At 42.5% G+C, this 15,617-nt stretch overlaps 1 protein-coding gene across 26 annotated transcripts in view; it reads left to right on the top strand.

Annotated features, from left to right (window-relative positions):
• Nucleotides 1-15,377, top strand: part of LOC126957112 (protein FAM153A-like) — a 76,412-nt gene extending 61,035 nt beyond the window's left edge. For 11 of the 26 annotated variants that reach the window (XM_050794580.1, XM_050794579.1, XM_050794575.1 and 8 more), the window contains 8 exons: nucleotides 3-99; nucleotides 1,516-3,655; nucleotides 5,113-5,265; nucleotides 5,381-5,535; nucleotides 7,291-7,361; nucleotides 13,481-13,618; nucleotides 13,765-13,934; nucleotides 14,933-15,374. In XM_050794580.1, the coding sequence (XP_050650537.1) occupies nucleotides 3-87 (85 nt within the window). In that variant the 3' untranslated portion in view covers nucleotides 88-99; nucleotides 1,516-3,655; nucleotides 5,113-5,265; ... (3 more) ...; nucleotides 13,765-13,934; nucleotides 14,933-15,374. Of the gene's footprint in view, nucleotides 1-2; nucleotides 100-1,515; nucleotides 3,656-5,112; nucleotides 5,266-5,380; nucleotides 5,536-7,290; nucleotides 7,362-11,922; nucleotides 12,083-13,480; nucleotides 13,619-13,764; nucleotides 13,935-14,932 lie in introns of those variants that run through there. The other 15 variants (XM_050794590.1, XM_050794591.1, XM_050794589.1 and 12 more) reach the window with 9 other exon arrangements.
• The last annotated feature ends 240 nt before the right edge of the window (nucleotides 15,378-15,617 follow it).

Here is a 15,617-nt window from a genome sequence, read left to right as displayed (position 1 = left end):
AGGAAAACCAGCAAGAAAACCAGGAAGCCCAGGAAGAAAACCTGGCGGAATGTCCTGAGCCGTTGGGACATTTTTAATATATTTTAGAGACCTCTGAAGGTAAGTGAAGGATGGCCTGAGACCATCCTCCAGGAAACAGACACCCACTCCAGAGCAGCCCCTGAGCCTGCTGGGCTGAGCCCTCCACAGGCTGCTTAGTGAGGGAGACACTGAGGTGCTGGTCGGACCACCGTGTGCAGGATACCAGGGGCTGTGCACTGTGTTATTTGCTGCAGTGACACTTCAACTCACCAGCATCTCATTTGGGGGGACCCAGCTCTGTCCCACCAGCCCCTTGAGGCCAACAGGGAGTATCACTAGTTCATCCTGAGGAGGACTAGGGTTGACCATGAATCGCCCCCAGTTCAGGCCTCCTGGGAAAGGTGTGAGAAGGATGGAGGTACCCCCAGGCTCCTTGTCACACGAGCACGCAGCCCACGCGGCCCAGTATTGCCCAGTATTGAGGCCAGCGGGCACTCAGTAGGTCCTGGCATCGAGCAGGGGACACGGCAGGATCCAAGAAGCACTGAAATGTGCCCAGTCCTAGGGGTCCTTCAGCCTCTGTGGGGGCCTGGGGACCTGGGGTGACCTCATGGCCCCATTTTTCAAAATGAGGTTGGAGGCTTCTGTATGTAGAGAGCACTGGCTTGGGTGTCAGTGATTCTGTATCTGTGCCAAATGCCAACAAAACAAACCCCTGAAGACATTTCAGGGCCATGCTCACTTGGGAGGGGTTGAGGGCATGATTCAGGGAGCCTCTGTTTTTTAAATCTATTTTCCAATCTTGAAATCAGGCACACATATAAACGTGTGTTTGTGTGTATCTATACACTGTTTTTCACTCTTTCATATGTATGTCTTCTGTAACCCTATTATTATAGAATATACTAAAGTGAGAAATTTGTCTTACCAAAGCGTAATTTTAAAAATTACAATACAAAGACAGGTCTGGTGGGGATGTTAGAAAGACCAGGTCTTACTAGGCAATAACAATGACGTGCTCCAGGCAGCTGTGCATATTCAATGTGCAGCTCTTCTGTCTGGATGGCCCAGAGGATCTGGGTGGCAAGGCGGGGTCACCACCCCCACCCTGTGTCATGAGACCTCCTGCTCCCCTTAGGGCCCAGGGCTCTGCCTGTTGATCCTGGAATCCTCAAAATTCCCCCGTTTCTCTGTGTCTGTTTTACTCTCCAGGGAACCAGCCCCCTGAAGGTGCCTGTGTGAGCACCCAGGTTCAGTTCTTCCTCCATGACACTTACAGACACTGTCTGTGGACAGATAACCCCTCAGCAGACAGCAGCACACAGGCCTCAGTGCCTTGGCATCTGAGTAGACCTGACTGTGGGGAGCTCAGGGGCCCAAGGTCACCTTCCAGGGCCCGAGGAGCTCTCTGAGACCTGCACGACCCCAGGGAGCCCCTCCTCCCTCCGCCTCTGGGCCTCCGCAGTGACCCTTGCACCTCTGTCTGTGTTGCAGATTCCACGAACACCAGGAAGGGGCCTGATGTGGGGATGTCAACTTGGCTCAGACTTGATGTGGATCGTGATTGTTTCAGGAACTGTGTTACTCCGAAAACTTTTATAATCTTTGCTTAATTTGTTTTTAAATATTTTCCTGGCTGGGCACGGTGGCTCGTGCCTGTAATCCCAGCACTTTGGGAGGCCGAGGCGGGTGGATCACCTGGGGTCAGGAGTTCGAGGCCAGCCTGGCCAAGGTGAAACCCCGTCTCTACTAAAAACACAAAAATTAGCTGGGCATGCTGGCGGGCGCATGTAATCCCAGCTACTCGAGAGGCTGAGGCAGGAGAATCGCTTGAACCTGGGAGGCGGAGGTTGCAGTGAGCCGACCGAGATCATGCCACTGCACTCCAGGCTGGAGACAAAAAAAAAAAAAAAAAAAAAAAATTCTGACTTTAACCTCTGTTTTTTAGAGGGCAAAAATTGTTCTTTTGTTGTTTCTATTTTACATTTTTTTCCTGAAGTTATATTCCAATTGTTTTCATTCTTTTTGAAGTTTTGTTCACTCAGTTTTGAGTTTTTGTAATTTTGATAGACGACTTTTGTGCTTTCATTTTCTTAATTACTTTTACCTCATTTTTAAAACAAATCCATAGTATGGTAAGTTACATCAAGATGGAGTATTTTTGTTTTGTAGTGGTTGATATTCTGGATGTATTTTACATATATAAGTGTTAATGGCCTGGTGCAGTGGCTACTGCCTGTGATCTCAGCAGTTTGGAAGACCAAAGGTAGGAGGATTGCTTGATCCCAGGAGTTTAAGACCAGCCTAGGCAACATAGTGAGACCTCATCCCTACAAATAAAACTTTTTTAATTAGCTGGGCATGGTGGCATCTGTCTGTAGTCCCAGCTACTTGGGAGGCTGAGGCGAGAGGATTGCTTGAGCCCGGGAGGTTGAGGCTGCAGTAAGCCATGACTGCACTCCAACCTGGTGACAGAGTGAGACCCTGTCTTTAAAAAAAAAAAAAAAAAAAAAAAAAAAAGTTTATTAATATCAGTTAGAAATCTAGTTGTTCATTGCAGAACTAAACCAGTTTATAGCAGACATGAGCACTGGGAGGGAAATGTTACGTTTTCACTCCAGGCCTTGAATCCTTAGCCAGCAGCTGTGTGTCCTTCAGGGTTCTGTGGTTCCTGGTCCCAGAGAAATCACTCGCTCCAATGTAACGAGCGAAGAGTTCTTTAGGTGATGGCCGCTGGGCCCAGCTTTGCTGTTGTCTTTGCTGTCTCGTAAGCCTCGTGTTGCTCACGTTCAGTTGTGTGTGAGTGCACTGACTGTACCATGAGCTTCTCCAAGCACGTGCAAGCAATTTGAGAGGATGTTTTATCGGGTGGGTCAGGTGAGGGAGATAACGGGGCAAGAAGGAAAGTTATTAATTCACGTGAAACTACCAGCCCTTCATCGCCTAACTTGTGATTTACAGACACTGAGCACACTGCAGGTTGAGAAGGTGCTTGGTCCTTTTTGTAGCCTTACCCTGTGCTCTTTAGAGCTGTGAGTGTGCGACTTTTTCTCACCATTTTGTTTCTTGTAGATTGTTGTCCTTGATACTGGAAAACATTTTGAAGACAAGACTCTAGACTCTGAACAGTGGCCTATGCCACACTAGTTTATTGGAAAATGAGAAACTTACATTACTGACAAGCTTGGAAGATTTTTCTGTCCTGCAGTGGCCTGTGTTTCCCTGGTCTTTACCTTGCCACTCTGCTTTATTCTCTTTTTGTGTGGCAGTAGTTATGATGCCAACTTTTGGGGTTTCTTTGTCCTCCTCTTTTCTTCCTACCTGCTAGCATTCAAATGGCCACTTCTATTAAGTGATGGAATTCAGGAATGTATTTCTGTGTATTAATCCTGATACGGTTTCACTCATCTCTCTGTTTAACGTTTAGGGTACAAAGTAGTCACCGGGAGGTGCCACTTAGTATACAGCACTGTGTTTAGAAATTGAGGGAGCCGTGAAATACTGAGCCTCTGCTCTCTGAGACCTCAGCCAGGTGCAAAGAAGAGATGCAGAACCGCATTTCAGGTTGTGCTATGTACACCCAGCAGCACCAAAATGTGCCTGGGAATCATGGCGGTCAGAAATTTTGAGGCAGGTATGGCTGAGGCTTTATGAAAACAGATGGGGTCTGTGCCAGGCCTTAGATGTGGGAGAAGGAGGATGTGTCAGGAAGCAGAAAGAGCATCACCAAAGTGCTGCTGTGGGGCATGTGGGCCGTGTTTGGGGAACAGCAGCGGCTTTGTGTGTCAGGTTTGCCGCACCTGTGGGAGGCTGCGTTGGTAAATAAGCCCCACGAAGTAGACTGGGGTCACTTAAATTAAAATTAAAAGTATGTATGGCTTTGAAGGCCAGCTGAGTGATATAAATAGAAACTATAAACAGTATCACATTTATTGAAGACAGCTTTTGCTGCCAAAGGAGTTTTTGAACTTTTTTGGATTGTGTAGTTGGTGGGTAAAGAATTATTGACCTAAATGTATCCGATCTTTGAGTGTTTTAATATGCTAGATTATTGGAGGTGAAATGGCTAAGTCAAAGGTGATGAGTGTTTTTGAGACTCTTAATGTTAATTGCAAAATGAACCTCTAAAAAGGCAGTGCCAGCTTAGACCATGACTGAGAGCTCTTGTTTTATCTTGTCCTGCTGAGCTGGGTGTTACAACATTGAAACCTTCTGCAGTGTGTTCTTTCTTTCTCTCTCTGTCTCCTCCCTTCATCCCTTCCTTTCTTTTACTTCTCTTAGGATAGGCTCATCTGTACTTTTCTGATAGAGGTAACTATTTGTCACACCATTTTCCCTAGGGCCTGCTGTCTTCCCATTCATTGGTGACGGCACATTTATCCTACCGTAAGCTTTGATAATGTGTCAGGATCTTTCTGTCCTGTCCTCTCAAAGAGGTTAAGTATTTTTTATAATGACTTATAACTAACTGAAGTTATAATAGTTTTCTAATGTCAAATATAAAAATAGGCTGGGTGCAGTGGCTCATGCCTGTAATCCCAGCCCTTTGGGAGGCCAAGGCGGGTAGAACGCTTGAGTCCAGGAGTTTTGAGACCAGCCTGGACAACATGGGGAAACCCCATCTCTACAAAACAAAAACAAAACAAAAATTATCCGGGTGTGGTGTTGCAGGCATGTAGCCCCAGTTACTCAGGAGGCTGAGGTGGGAGGATGGCTTGAGCCTGGGAGGTGAAGATTGCAGTGAGCTGAGATCACACCATTGCACTTCAGTCTAGGCAACAGAATGAGACTCTGTCTCAAAAAAAAAATATATGTACACTTTATTGACTCATTTATGTCTGATCGGTATTTTTGATTACTAATTGTTTAGCCACTACTTTAAAGCTTGCTTTATTTTTTTCTGAATTTTATTGACTCATTTATGTCTTAGTCTTTTTTATTACAAATTATTTATTGTTTAATCACTACCTTAGAGCCTGTTTTATTTTTTCTGAATTTTATTGACTCATTTAGGTCTTAGCCCTTTTTATTACAAATTATTTTTTGTTTACTCACTACAGCCTGTTTTATTTTTTCTGAATTTTATTAAAGGATGATATTGATGATGATATGTCTTATGATGAACATTTAGAGGTTTATTTTGAACAACTGGCAATTCCAGGAATGATGGAATAAAACATATGAAGTAGAAGGACTGGAACCTCCATAAAAAATACTTTGTTACCTGCAAGTGATCCTAGTCAGGTATGTTACAGTCTTAATGGCTTTTCAGAAATTTGACAGAAAATTACTATTGATCTCATTGGATGTTTACATGAATTTTAAGCCTTTGGTTTTCTTTTAACTCTGTTTTTTACAGGTATAAATTGACAAGAAATACCTGCACCTTTCCTCCTTCCTATCTTTCCCTTGCCTACAGAAAATTGAAAAGTAAAACAGTGGACATCTACATATTCTTCATTCAGATTAACAAGTTGCTAGCATTTGCCACCTTTGCATTTTCTTTCTCTTTCTGTAAGTACTTTCTTCTCTGAATCATTTGAAAGTAAGTTGCAGAGAGCATGATGTTTTACCCCAACACTTCAGCATTTATCTCTTGCGAATAATGACGTATTTCTACATAATTACAATTCTACCATCTAACTATAATACAGTAATTTAATGTACAACCCATATTCAGATTTACCTAATTGTCTCCAAAATGTTCTTTATTTTTGGTTTACACCCACAGTTTAATGAAAGATTAACCTTGCCTTTGGTTGTCATGTCCCTCTCTTCTTTTACTTTGGAGTAGTTCTTTCAATACATGAAACATTTTGGAAAATCTAGGCTCTTTGTTTTGTAGAGTGACCCATAATCTGATATGTCTGATGGTTTTCTTCTTCTCCTGACTAGAATAGATTGAGCATTTTGGCAAGAATACCGATTGAACAGTGTTCTCATGAGTGGATTCAGATTAAACAGAGAATAATGCCTAATCCAGATGAGGCAGTGTTGGGTACTTATTGCCTCACACCGGGGGATGTTTGAGTCTGTTTGTCCCACGATTGATGAAGCTATGTTTCGTAATTTTGGTTGAGGTGGTGTCCACTGGACATCTCCTTGTGAAGGGAGCTTTCCCCTTTGTTCTTAGTCATCTGTGGGACGAGACATCAAAGCACTGTGAACGTTTTATTCCCCGGCAACCTTCATGAGCTGGTTTCAGTGTCATTGCTGAAGCCTCTTGGAAACATCGATTACACCTGTGGTTCCAATGGTGATTTTTTCTCATTCCTTTTACATTGATTACCTGCCTCCTTCAATGAGGTAGATGTTGTCTGCTCCCCATGTTTTCCCCTTCAGAATGTTTAATTTTAATTTAAATGATTAATACAGCTAAGTTATTTCAACAGGCAAATGAAAACAGTAAAGTGTCAGTTTCACCCGGAAAATAACAGCGCTGGTTGCTCATGGCTCACACTCTTCTGAAACGACTCAGGAAGAGCCTGAGGAAGGCCATGTTGTTTGTCTACCTGGGACTAATAAGTATAGAAATAGGATTCCTTTGTTCTTAAAGTCTACTTTTGACTTTACTTTTAAAATATAATTTCTTTGGTATGATTAAGCTCATGCCTGTAATCCTAGCATTTTGGGAGGCCAAAGAAGGAGAATTGCTTGAGCCCAGGAGTTTGAGACCAGCCGAGGCATCATAGGGAGACGACACCCCCACACACCCCCACACACACCCCCCGGGACTGGTGGCATGCAACTATGGTCCCAGCTACCTGGGAGGCTGATGTTGGAGGATCATTTGGGCCCAGGAGGTGGAGGCTGCAGTGAACTGGGATTGTGCCACTGCACTCCAGCCTGGGTGACAGAGCAAGACCCTGTTTCACAAAAGAAGAAGAAGAGACCGTCTGTTAGTCGTCTTGATTTTTGTAAAATGTGATATGTGATGGTTGATAAGCTTTATGCATATGTCAGTCTGTGGCCGTTTAATTTTGAACTAAGGGCTTGTTCTATTACAGCACAGTAATCATTTTACTAATTAGTGACTATTTGTCATTGAAAACAATACATTTAGTTTTAATACAGTTGAGTACTCACATATTTCTGGGGAAACTTGGTCAGGACATTTCAACTGAGAATTGTCAGGCACCTTCTCACTGATAAGCGTGCTGCTCGGTGGTGCAGCTCACGTACAGATGACTCCCTTCATGTAATTTAGTAGGAAAATAACAGAAATACTTGTATATAAAGTAAAGAAAAATTCTGGTTATTGAATCACAGCACCTACTGAAGGAAGTTCTCAAGTTCTGATTGAGTTCTAAAAGTTTTTTGAAGATTGGAATTCTTCATATGTAAGTAAAAACAATTTCTGATGACCCATTTCTAGTCCATCTTCTAAAGAAGTATTTAATCTAGGCCGGGTGCGGTGGCTCACACCTGTAATCCCAACACTTTGGGAGGCTGAGGCAGGTGGATCATGAGGTCAATAGATCAAAACCATCCTGGCCAACATGGTGAAACCCCATCTCTACTAAAAACACAAAAATTAGCTGGGCATGGTGGCACATGTCTGTAGTCCCAGCCGCTTGGGAGGCTGAGGCAGGAGAATCACTTGAACCCGGGAGGTGGAGGTTGCAGTGATCCAAGATTGCACCACGGCACCCCAGTCTGGTGACAGAGCGAGACTCCAACTCAAAACAAAGACAAACAAACAAAGTATTTAATCTGAGCTGGGCATGATGGCTCACTCCTGTAATCTCAGCACTTTTGGAGACCAAGGCATGAGGGTTACTTGAAACCAGGAGTTGGACACTAGCCTAGGCAACAAAAGCAGGACCCCATCTCCACAGAAAACTTAAAAATTAGCTGTGCAGGAGGCTGAGCTGGGAGGATCACTTGAGCTTAGGAGTTGGAGGTTACAGAAAGCTGTGATCATGCCACTGCACTCCAGGCTTGATGACAGACAAAACTAACAAAGTGTTTAACCCATAAGATGACCACATTTATAGGCGCCTCCTGGCAGTCTTAGCCTGGAGCCATGAAGGAAGACAGCATGTGAAGGCAAGTGCAGGCTGGCCTCCGGCCGCTGAGGATCAGGACAGGATGTGGAGTGAACATCTGCATCAAACTTTATTGCTTGGATTGGAAAAAAAATTCCTATCTGTAGATCAGCCTTAAAATACATCCTTCCATAAAATATTATCTTTCCCATATTTTGAGGCCATGCTATTGGTGCTACCTGAGGGAACAGTATTGTGTCCTTGATTTGATGAGATCAGTAGCTTTCTTATCTTACTGAATGACATCCACAGAACTCAGGAACCCACAGAACTCAGAAACAGAAGCTACATATTAAGTGAATTTGTATCTTACTTGTTATAATATTACTGTGTATAAGAAATAGAGATGGTGGGCCGGGCACGGTTGCTTACACCTGTAATCCCAGCACTTTGGGAGGCTGAGGCGGGTGGATCACGAGGTCAGGAGATCGAAACCATCCTGGATAACATGGTGAAACCCTGTCTCTACTAAAAAAATACAAAAAATTGTATAAAAAAATACAAGAACTACAGGCACCTGTAGTTCAAGCTACTCGGGAGGCTGAGGCAGGAGAATGGCGTGAACCCGGGAGGCGGAGCTTGCAGTGAGCGGAGATCTGGCCGCTGCACTCCAGCCTGGGCGACAGAGCAAGACTCTGTCTCAAAAAAAAAAAAAAAAAAAAAAAAAAAAAGATGACCAGGTGCTGTGGCTCATGTCTGTAATCTCAGCACTTTGGAAGGCTGAGGCGGGCAGATCACAAGGTCAGGAGTTCGAGACCAGCCTGACCAACATGGTGAAACTCCGTCTCTACTAAAAAAATACAAAAATTAGCAGGACCTGGTGGCATGCACCTGGAATCGCAGCTACTTGGGAGACTGAGACAGGAGAACTGCTTGAACCTGGGAGGCAGAAGTTGCAATCAGCCAGATGCCACCACTGGACTCCAGCCTGGGTGATAGAGCAAGACTCTGTCTCAGGAAAAAAAAAAAAAAAAAAAGGAAATAGAGGGTTTTCCCCCAACTGACGTCAGCTGGGGGGAGTTTCTGGTGCTTGGTGCTATCAGGTGTTGAAAGTGCTCCCTACCTAAAAAGGAAAAATCTCAAAAATAAAATTATCAAGGGAATTGTAGGTATCAGCTTTATATTTGTATAAGTTATTATAGAGTTGGATTTTAAGAGTTTTGCCTGCTTCAGACTTCTCCCATTGTGTGTTTTTTTTTCTTTTACGTATATCTTACTACCTATTATTTCATAAACATTATTCACCTATTAGAATCTGTCATTGTCCTCTGCTGCATTTCTTCAGTGGTCAGGACCATCCATGGGTTCCCCACCATCCAGCATTTTCTTCTAATACTGTTATAGTTTTACTAATTACGCTGTGAGTTTTGCATGTGGGTTACTTTTTTCTCACTCAGACCCACTTTTCCAGTATTTACTAAAAGAATTCTTACTTTTTTGCTTTATTCTGTACATCTCTGTTTTGCACACATTAGATTTTAAATTTTAAATTGTAAAGTATATGTAACATAAACTTTACCAGCTAATCATTTTAAACGTACAGTTGAGTGATGGTAAGTACATTTTTCAGGGTGGTTCTGTGTTTTGGCTTCTTTGGACCACATTGAAAGAATTGTCCTGGACCACACATAAAATACACTAACACTAATGATAGCTAATGAGCTTCAAAAAGAAAAAAGCTGTATGCATACATCTCATATTTTGTTTTGACATGAGCTTTGGTGGACACATTTCAACGAACCTAGCAGTCAGATCTAAGATTCCCAGTTGAAAGGATTTCCCCACTTAGTACTTCGAATTAATCAACCCTGCTGCCTTCTGGCCTCCAGGGTTTCTGGTAAGGAACCTACTGATAGCCGGGCATGGTGGCTCACGCCTGTAATCCCAGCACTTTGGGAGGCTGAGGTGGGTGGATCATCTGAGGTCGGGCGGTTGAGACCAGCCTGACCAACATGGAGAAACCCCATCTCTACTAAAAATACAAAATTAGCCAGGCGTGGTGGCGGGTAACTGTAATCCCAGCTACTCGGGAGGCTGAGGCAAGAGAATTGCTTGAACCGGGGAGGCGGAGGCTGCAGTGAGCTGAGATTGTGCCCTCGCAACAAGAGTGAAACTCCATCTCAAAAAAAAAAAAAGACGGTCTCAGTCACCCAGGCTGAAAGGGCTCAAGCAGTCCTTTCGCGTGAGCCTCCTGAGTAGCTGAGATTGTATGTGCACACCACCCTACCAGCTTTTCATCTTAACTATGATTTTTTCATAGAGACAGGGTCTCACTGTGTTTCCCAGGCTGATCTTGAATTCCTGGCCTGTAACAACCTTCCACCTTGGCCTCCCAGAGCACTGAGTGTACAGGTGGGAGCCCCCATGCCAAGCCTTGGATATTTATAATGTCTTAATATTTTAAATCGAACTTGGGAAGTTTCTTAGATTTTCATTATTTCTTCAGATGTTCTTTTCTTCCCTCTGTTCTGTGATTCTTATAAACTGATTTGGTCCACTTGATGCTGTCCCACAGGTCCCTTAAGATCAGCTGATGTTCCTGCAACCATTTTCCTTCTGTTTCTGATACAGGATTATTTCAATTGTTTTGTCTTCAGATTTGCTAATTCTTTCTCTGCTTGGTCAAATCAATCCCTTCTAGGAATTTTTTTTTTTTTTTTTTTGATATGGAGTCTCACTCTGTAGCCCAGGCTGGAGTGCAGTGGCGCAATCTCTCTGCAACCTCCGCCTCCCAGGTTCAAGCGAATCTCCTGCCTCAGCCTCCCAAGTCACTGGGACTACAGGTGCCGCCACCACACCTGGCTAATTTTCATATTTTTAGAAGACACGAGGTTTCACCGTGTTGCCCAGGCTGGTCTTGATCTCCTGACCTCATGATCTGCCCACCTCGGCTTCCCAAAGTGTTGGGATTACAGGCGTGAGCCACCGTGCCTGGCCCCTTCTAGTAATTTTTTTTTTTATTTCAGGTATTTTAATTTTTAATTGCAAAATACTTTTTGATTTCTTTTTATAATTATCTCTTTATTGAGGTTCTTATTTTGCTCACAGGTAATTTTCCTTTAGTATCCATGTCTTTCTTAAGCTCTTTGGGCATCTTTAAGAGTTGTGGTTAAGTTTTTGTCTAATAAGTATGTCTAATATCTGAGTATCCTCAGGTATATTTTATATTCACTTACTTAGTTCCTCTGAATGGGCCATACTTTCCAGTTTCTTTGTGTGCCTTGTGATTTGTTTTTGTTATAAACTGGATGTTTCAAACTTAATGTGATAACTCAGGAAGTCAGATTCTCCTTTTACTCCAGGTTTTCCTTGTTTTGAGACGGAGTCTTGCTCTCTCACCAAAGCTGGAATGCAGTGGTGCAATCTTGGCAAGAATTCAGGATTGATTCTCTGGAGCCAAAGGAATTGTTGATAAATTTTGTGGAGGAAATGAGGGTTACTGGAGGGAATGTTTATTAGAACTGTTTCACTAAGAGTCTGATTTTGACATACAGATGTAAGAAGTCACAGTTAATTTTTTTTTTTTTTTTTTTGGACTTAACTTTGGAAGTGAAATGTTATCTTGTTCAGTGTAGTGAATTTTTTTTAAAATAAAAATACTTAGGAGAGGTGGATCTTCCTTTCTGGATTGTTCAGGACTTTTGAGAGTATGACTGAAGTTGAAGAGTAACTGACTTATTTATTAAACAGAGGAACAAGACTGAATCATGGAAAAATGATCTGTTATTCAGAAGTTTTATTTTGGTATAAGTTACAAAGTTTTATTTGCATTCACATTACTGGATCTAGGGGAGACTTAATAAAAAGCTGAGTGTATTTCCTGAGTTGAAATTGTAGGTGTGTCTTGTGACAGTTTGTAAGAAAGACAAGTGCAGTCTCCTCTGCTTCAGCAAAGCTGCTTGAACACGAACCTTCCTGAAACTTTCATGCACGTTGGTGGGAGCATCCCTGAGCGTCACACGGATTTTCAAGGATGTGTCTATTCTGTAAAGTAAAGTGCTGTTACGCTGTAAGTTTCAGGAGGCAGGAGTTTTTCTCTTTTGCTTATTAATATGTCACTGGTGGTTAAACAGTATGTAACACAGAGTAGGTGTTCAGTAATAATGAAAAAATAAAATGTCATTTCTGTGTTGTTTTAATTTGGATTTATTAGTAAGGGCAACATATTTGACTATTAGTTCTGATGATTAAAAGCTAGTGAGCATTGAGGAAAGAAAGGGTTCTGCGTGGACTCTGAAGGTCGTCTCTATCATTTGAGGTTGAATGGGAAGAATAGTTTTGTTGACGTCCTTTAGCTGTGTTATGTGTTATGAGTACTTTTTTTTTTTTTTACTCAGGCAAAAGAAAATGTGTGTGTGTTAAATACAGTCAGCCCCCTTTATCTGTGGGTCCTGCATTCTCACTTTCTGGCAACCTCAGATCAAAAATACTCCAGAAAAAAAGGATGGTTGTATCTGTACTGAACATGTACAAGCTTTTTTTCTTGCCATTATTCTTTATGCAATAAAGTATAACAACCATTTATGTAGCATTTCCATTGTATTAGGTATTGTGAGTAATCTAGAGGTCATTTGAAGGATATTGGAGGGTGCGTCCAGGCTGAAGGCAAGTACTATGGCATTTTATGTCAGGGACACCTACAGATTTTTGTGTCCAGCCATAGATCCTGTACAGTTTAACATTTCCACACGCTGAGGGTGTGATGGGTCTGGGTTGGGTTGGGCCCCCATGTTCAAGGAAGTGTGCCCATCATGATTGTAGACCCTTGTCATAAACTTTGGATATGTCTATTTTGATATTTAAAACATTTTCAGATTAAGTCTGAAAATGCCAATATATTAATATTTTAAAATGGAATTGAGAAGTCATTATTTATAATAATAGAATTCATTATTAGAACTTTCTAATAGTAGAAAGGAAGTCTATTTATTTATTTATTTATTTATTTATTTTTTGAGACGGAGTCTCGCTCTGCCGCCCAGGCTGGAGTGCAGTGGCCAGATCTCAGCTCACTGCAAGCTCCGCCTCCCGGGTTCACGCCATTCTCCTGCCTCAGCCTCCCGAGTAGTTGGGACTACAGGCGCCTGCCACTGCGCCCGGCTAGTTTTTTATATTTTTTAGTAGAGACGGGGTTTCACCGTGTTTGCCAGGATGGGGAGGTCTATTTATTTTATAAAATCGTCAGTTCATCTTAAGATCTAATAGTCTTTTGCAATTAACAGCAACTTAATTCAGACTACCTCAAAAGAAGAATTTAACATTGATTTTTGTAGAAAAAAAGCAATTTTAAAGTAGTCTGGGAAAACTTAGGTAAGTTTTCCTTAATCCTGACTCTTAATTTGTGGCTAGAAGTGGCAATGATATGAACATAAGTTGTGCTATTTATTAATTTATTGCTTTTCATAAATCAGCCCCTTTTATGTAATTAGGTAAAAAGAGAAAAATACATTCTTGATTTTGGTGACTAGAGTTGTGGACGCCGGAAAGCTCTGCCACTAAGATTGATGAACCAGACGCATGTCACTGGCCAGTCACAGATTCTTAATGCCGTAAGTATGAACATATAGTTAAAAAAAAAATCTGTTGATAGAATACATCGTCTTATGAAATGAAAAGATTTGGTTAAGGAGTTTTTGAACAAATTTCACATTACACTACTGGCTTTACTAAATCTGAGTCTTGTATTTCTGAACAGGGCACCGTGGCCTGGCACTGTCACGTTTTCCAGGGAACCTGCCCGAGCTCCTGCAGAAGCTGCTCCTCGGGCCTATGGAGTCCCTTAGCTGGTAGGCCCTTCTTTAGTCACCACAGGATGCCTGCTGTTCATGAACAGGAAGGAGAGGATGGGCTTTGAATAAAACACAGGTAACTAAGTTTCCCAACTGCTTTTCTTTGATTAAGATTTCAGTCTTGGCTGGGCATGGTGGCTCACGCCTGTAATCTCAGTATTTTGGGAGGCCGAAGTGGGCAGATCACGAAGTCAGGAGATTGAGACCATCCCTGGCCAACATGGAGAAACCCTGTCTCTACTGAAAAAATACAAAATTAGCCGGGCGTGGTTGCGCATGCCTGTAACCCAGCTACTCAGGAGGCTGAGGTAGGAGAATCACTTGAACCCAAGAGGTGGAGATTGCGGTGAGTGGAGATCACGCCATTGCACTCCAGCCTGAGCAACAAGAGCAAAACTCCTTCTCAAAAAAAAAAAAAAAAAATCCTCCGAGTTGCACATGGCTTGTCCGCTTGTCCGCTTGTCCCTGCTTGGCTACAGACTGTGTGCTCAGTCTGCTCCTAGGACCTTTACGCAAGTGTCTGGCCTGCATCAGTGTGAATGCTTGTTCTTGGAATGCTTGCCCACAGCTCCCCTGGGTTGACTTCTTTTGGGAAGCTCTTGAGTAGCTGGGATTACAGGCATGCACCACCACGCCCGGCTAATTTTCTGTATTTTTAGTAGAAACGGAGTTTCTCCATGATTTTCATTTTTTAAATGCTTTTTTGAGATTTGTTTTGTGGCCTGAAATGTGGTATATCCTGGAGAATGTTTTGGGAGCTGATGAGAAGAACGCAGGTTCTGAAGTTGGTGGGTGAAATGTTCTGTAATTACCTGTCAGGTCCCTCTGACTTCTATTTTGGTGTGTAAGTCTGGTCTTCGTTGCTTTTCTGCCTAGAGGGTGTGTCTGTTGCTAAGAGTGGGTGTTGGAGTCCCCAGCTATTGTTGCCTGTCTCTGTTTTTCGATGACTCTTACTTTAATAACTGGGGCTCCTGCGTCAGCTGTGTTTACATTGACAGCTGTTCCACCCTCTTGCTGAATTGATCCCTTTATCATTTTATAATGACCTTTATTTTCTATTTTTGTGCTTTGTAGACTTAAAGCCCATTTTGTGTGACAAGCATAGCAGTGGTGACTCCTTTCCTTTCTGATCTTCACCGAGCCTCGCTTCTTCACATTTACCGAAATGTCTACTTAGAGCCACGGCACCTCTTTGAATTGTCACATCTACTGCATGGTGATGGTAGATTTCCTTTTCATCTGTACTCTGAAGGAATCCGAAACAGGCATTTTTACAAGTCTAGGAAGGAAACATAAATCTATGTGTCAAAAGAATGAACATGGAAAATAATGTGTCCTGGTTAACAAAAGTTCTCATTGTAAAGTGTTATGCACAAGATTATGGAATTTTATGTGCCATAAATGAAGTTGTCTTCATTTGTCTAAAACTACTTTTAAAAATTACATGTTACTTTAATAAAGGTATTTTTGAGAATTTGGTGACTTCTTATTTCCTAGACCTCTTTAATTTCATATTAAATTCCAGCATATTTTGTTTTTGTATTTGGCTTTCACATCATAACTTAGTTTATAATTAAACATTTTGAATGGATCTAATGGATTGTGTGGTTGTCTAAATGTTAAGAGTCTGAAGACCTCAAGTGGGCAGGAGCTGGGCAGGGGGAGGATCATGGTGCAGGCAGGACCAGGGTGCAGTGTGGATGGGCTCCAGCAGGAGCGGGGTGCTGGTGGGGCAGGGGTGGGGGTAGGTGTGGGGGGC

This window comes from Macaca thibetana, chromosome 6 (genome assembly GCF_024542745.1).
Source record: "Macaca thibetana thibetana isolate TM-01 chromosome 6, ASM2454274v1, whole genome shotgun sequence".
Classification (NCBI taxonomy): Eukaryota; Metazoa; Chordata; class Mammalia; order Primates; family Cercopithecidae; genus Macaca; species Macaca thibetana.
Note: the sequence above shows the minus strand (reverse complement) of the source record. Positions and strands in the feature narration are given on the sequence as shown.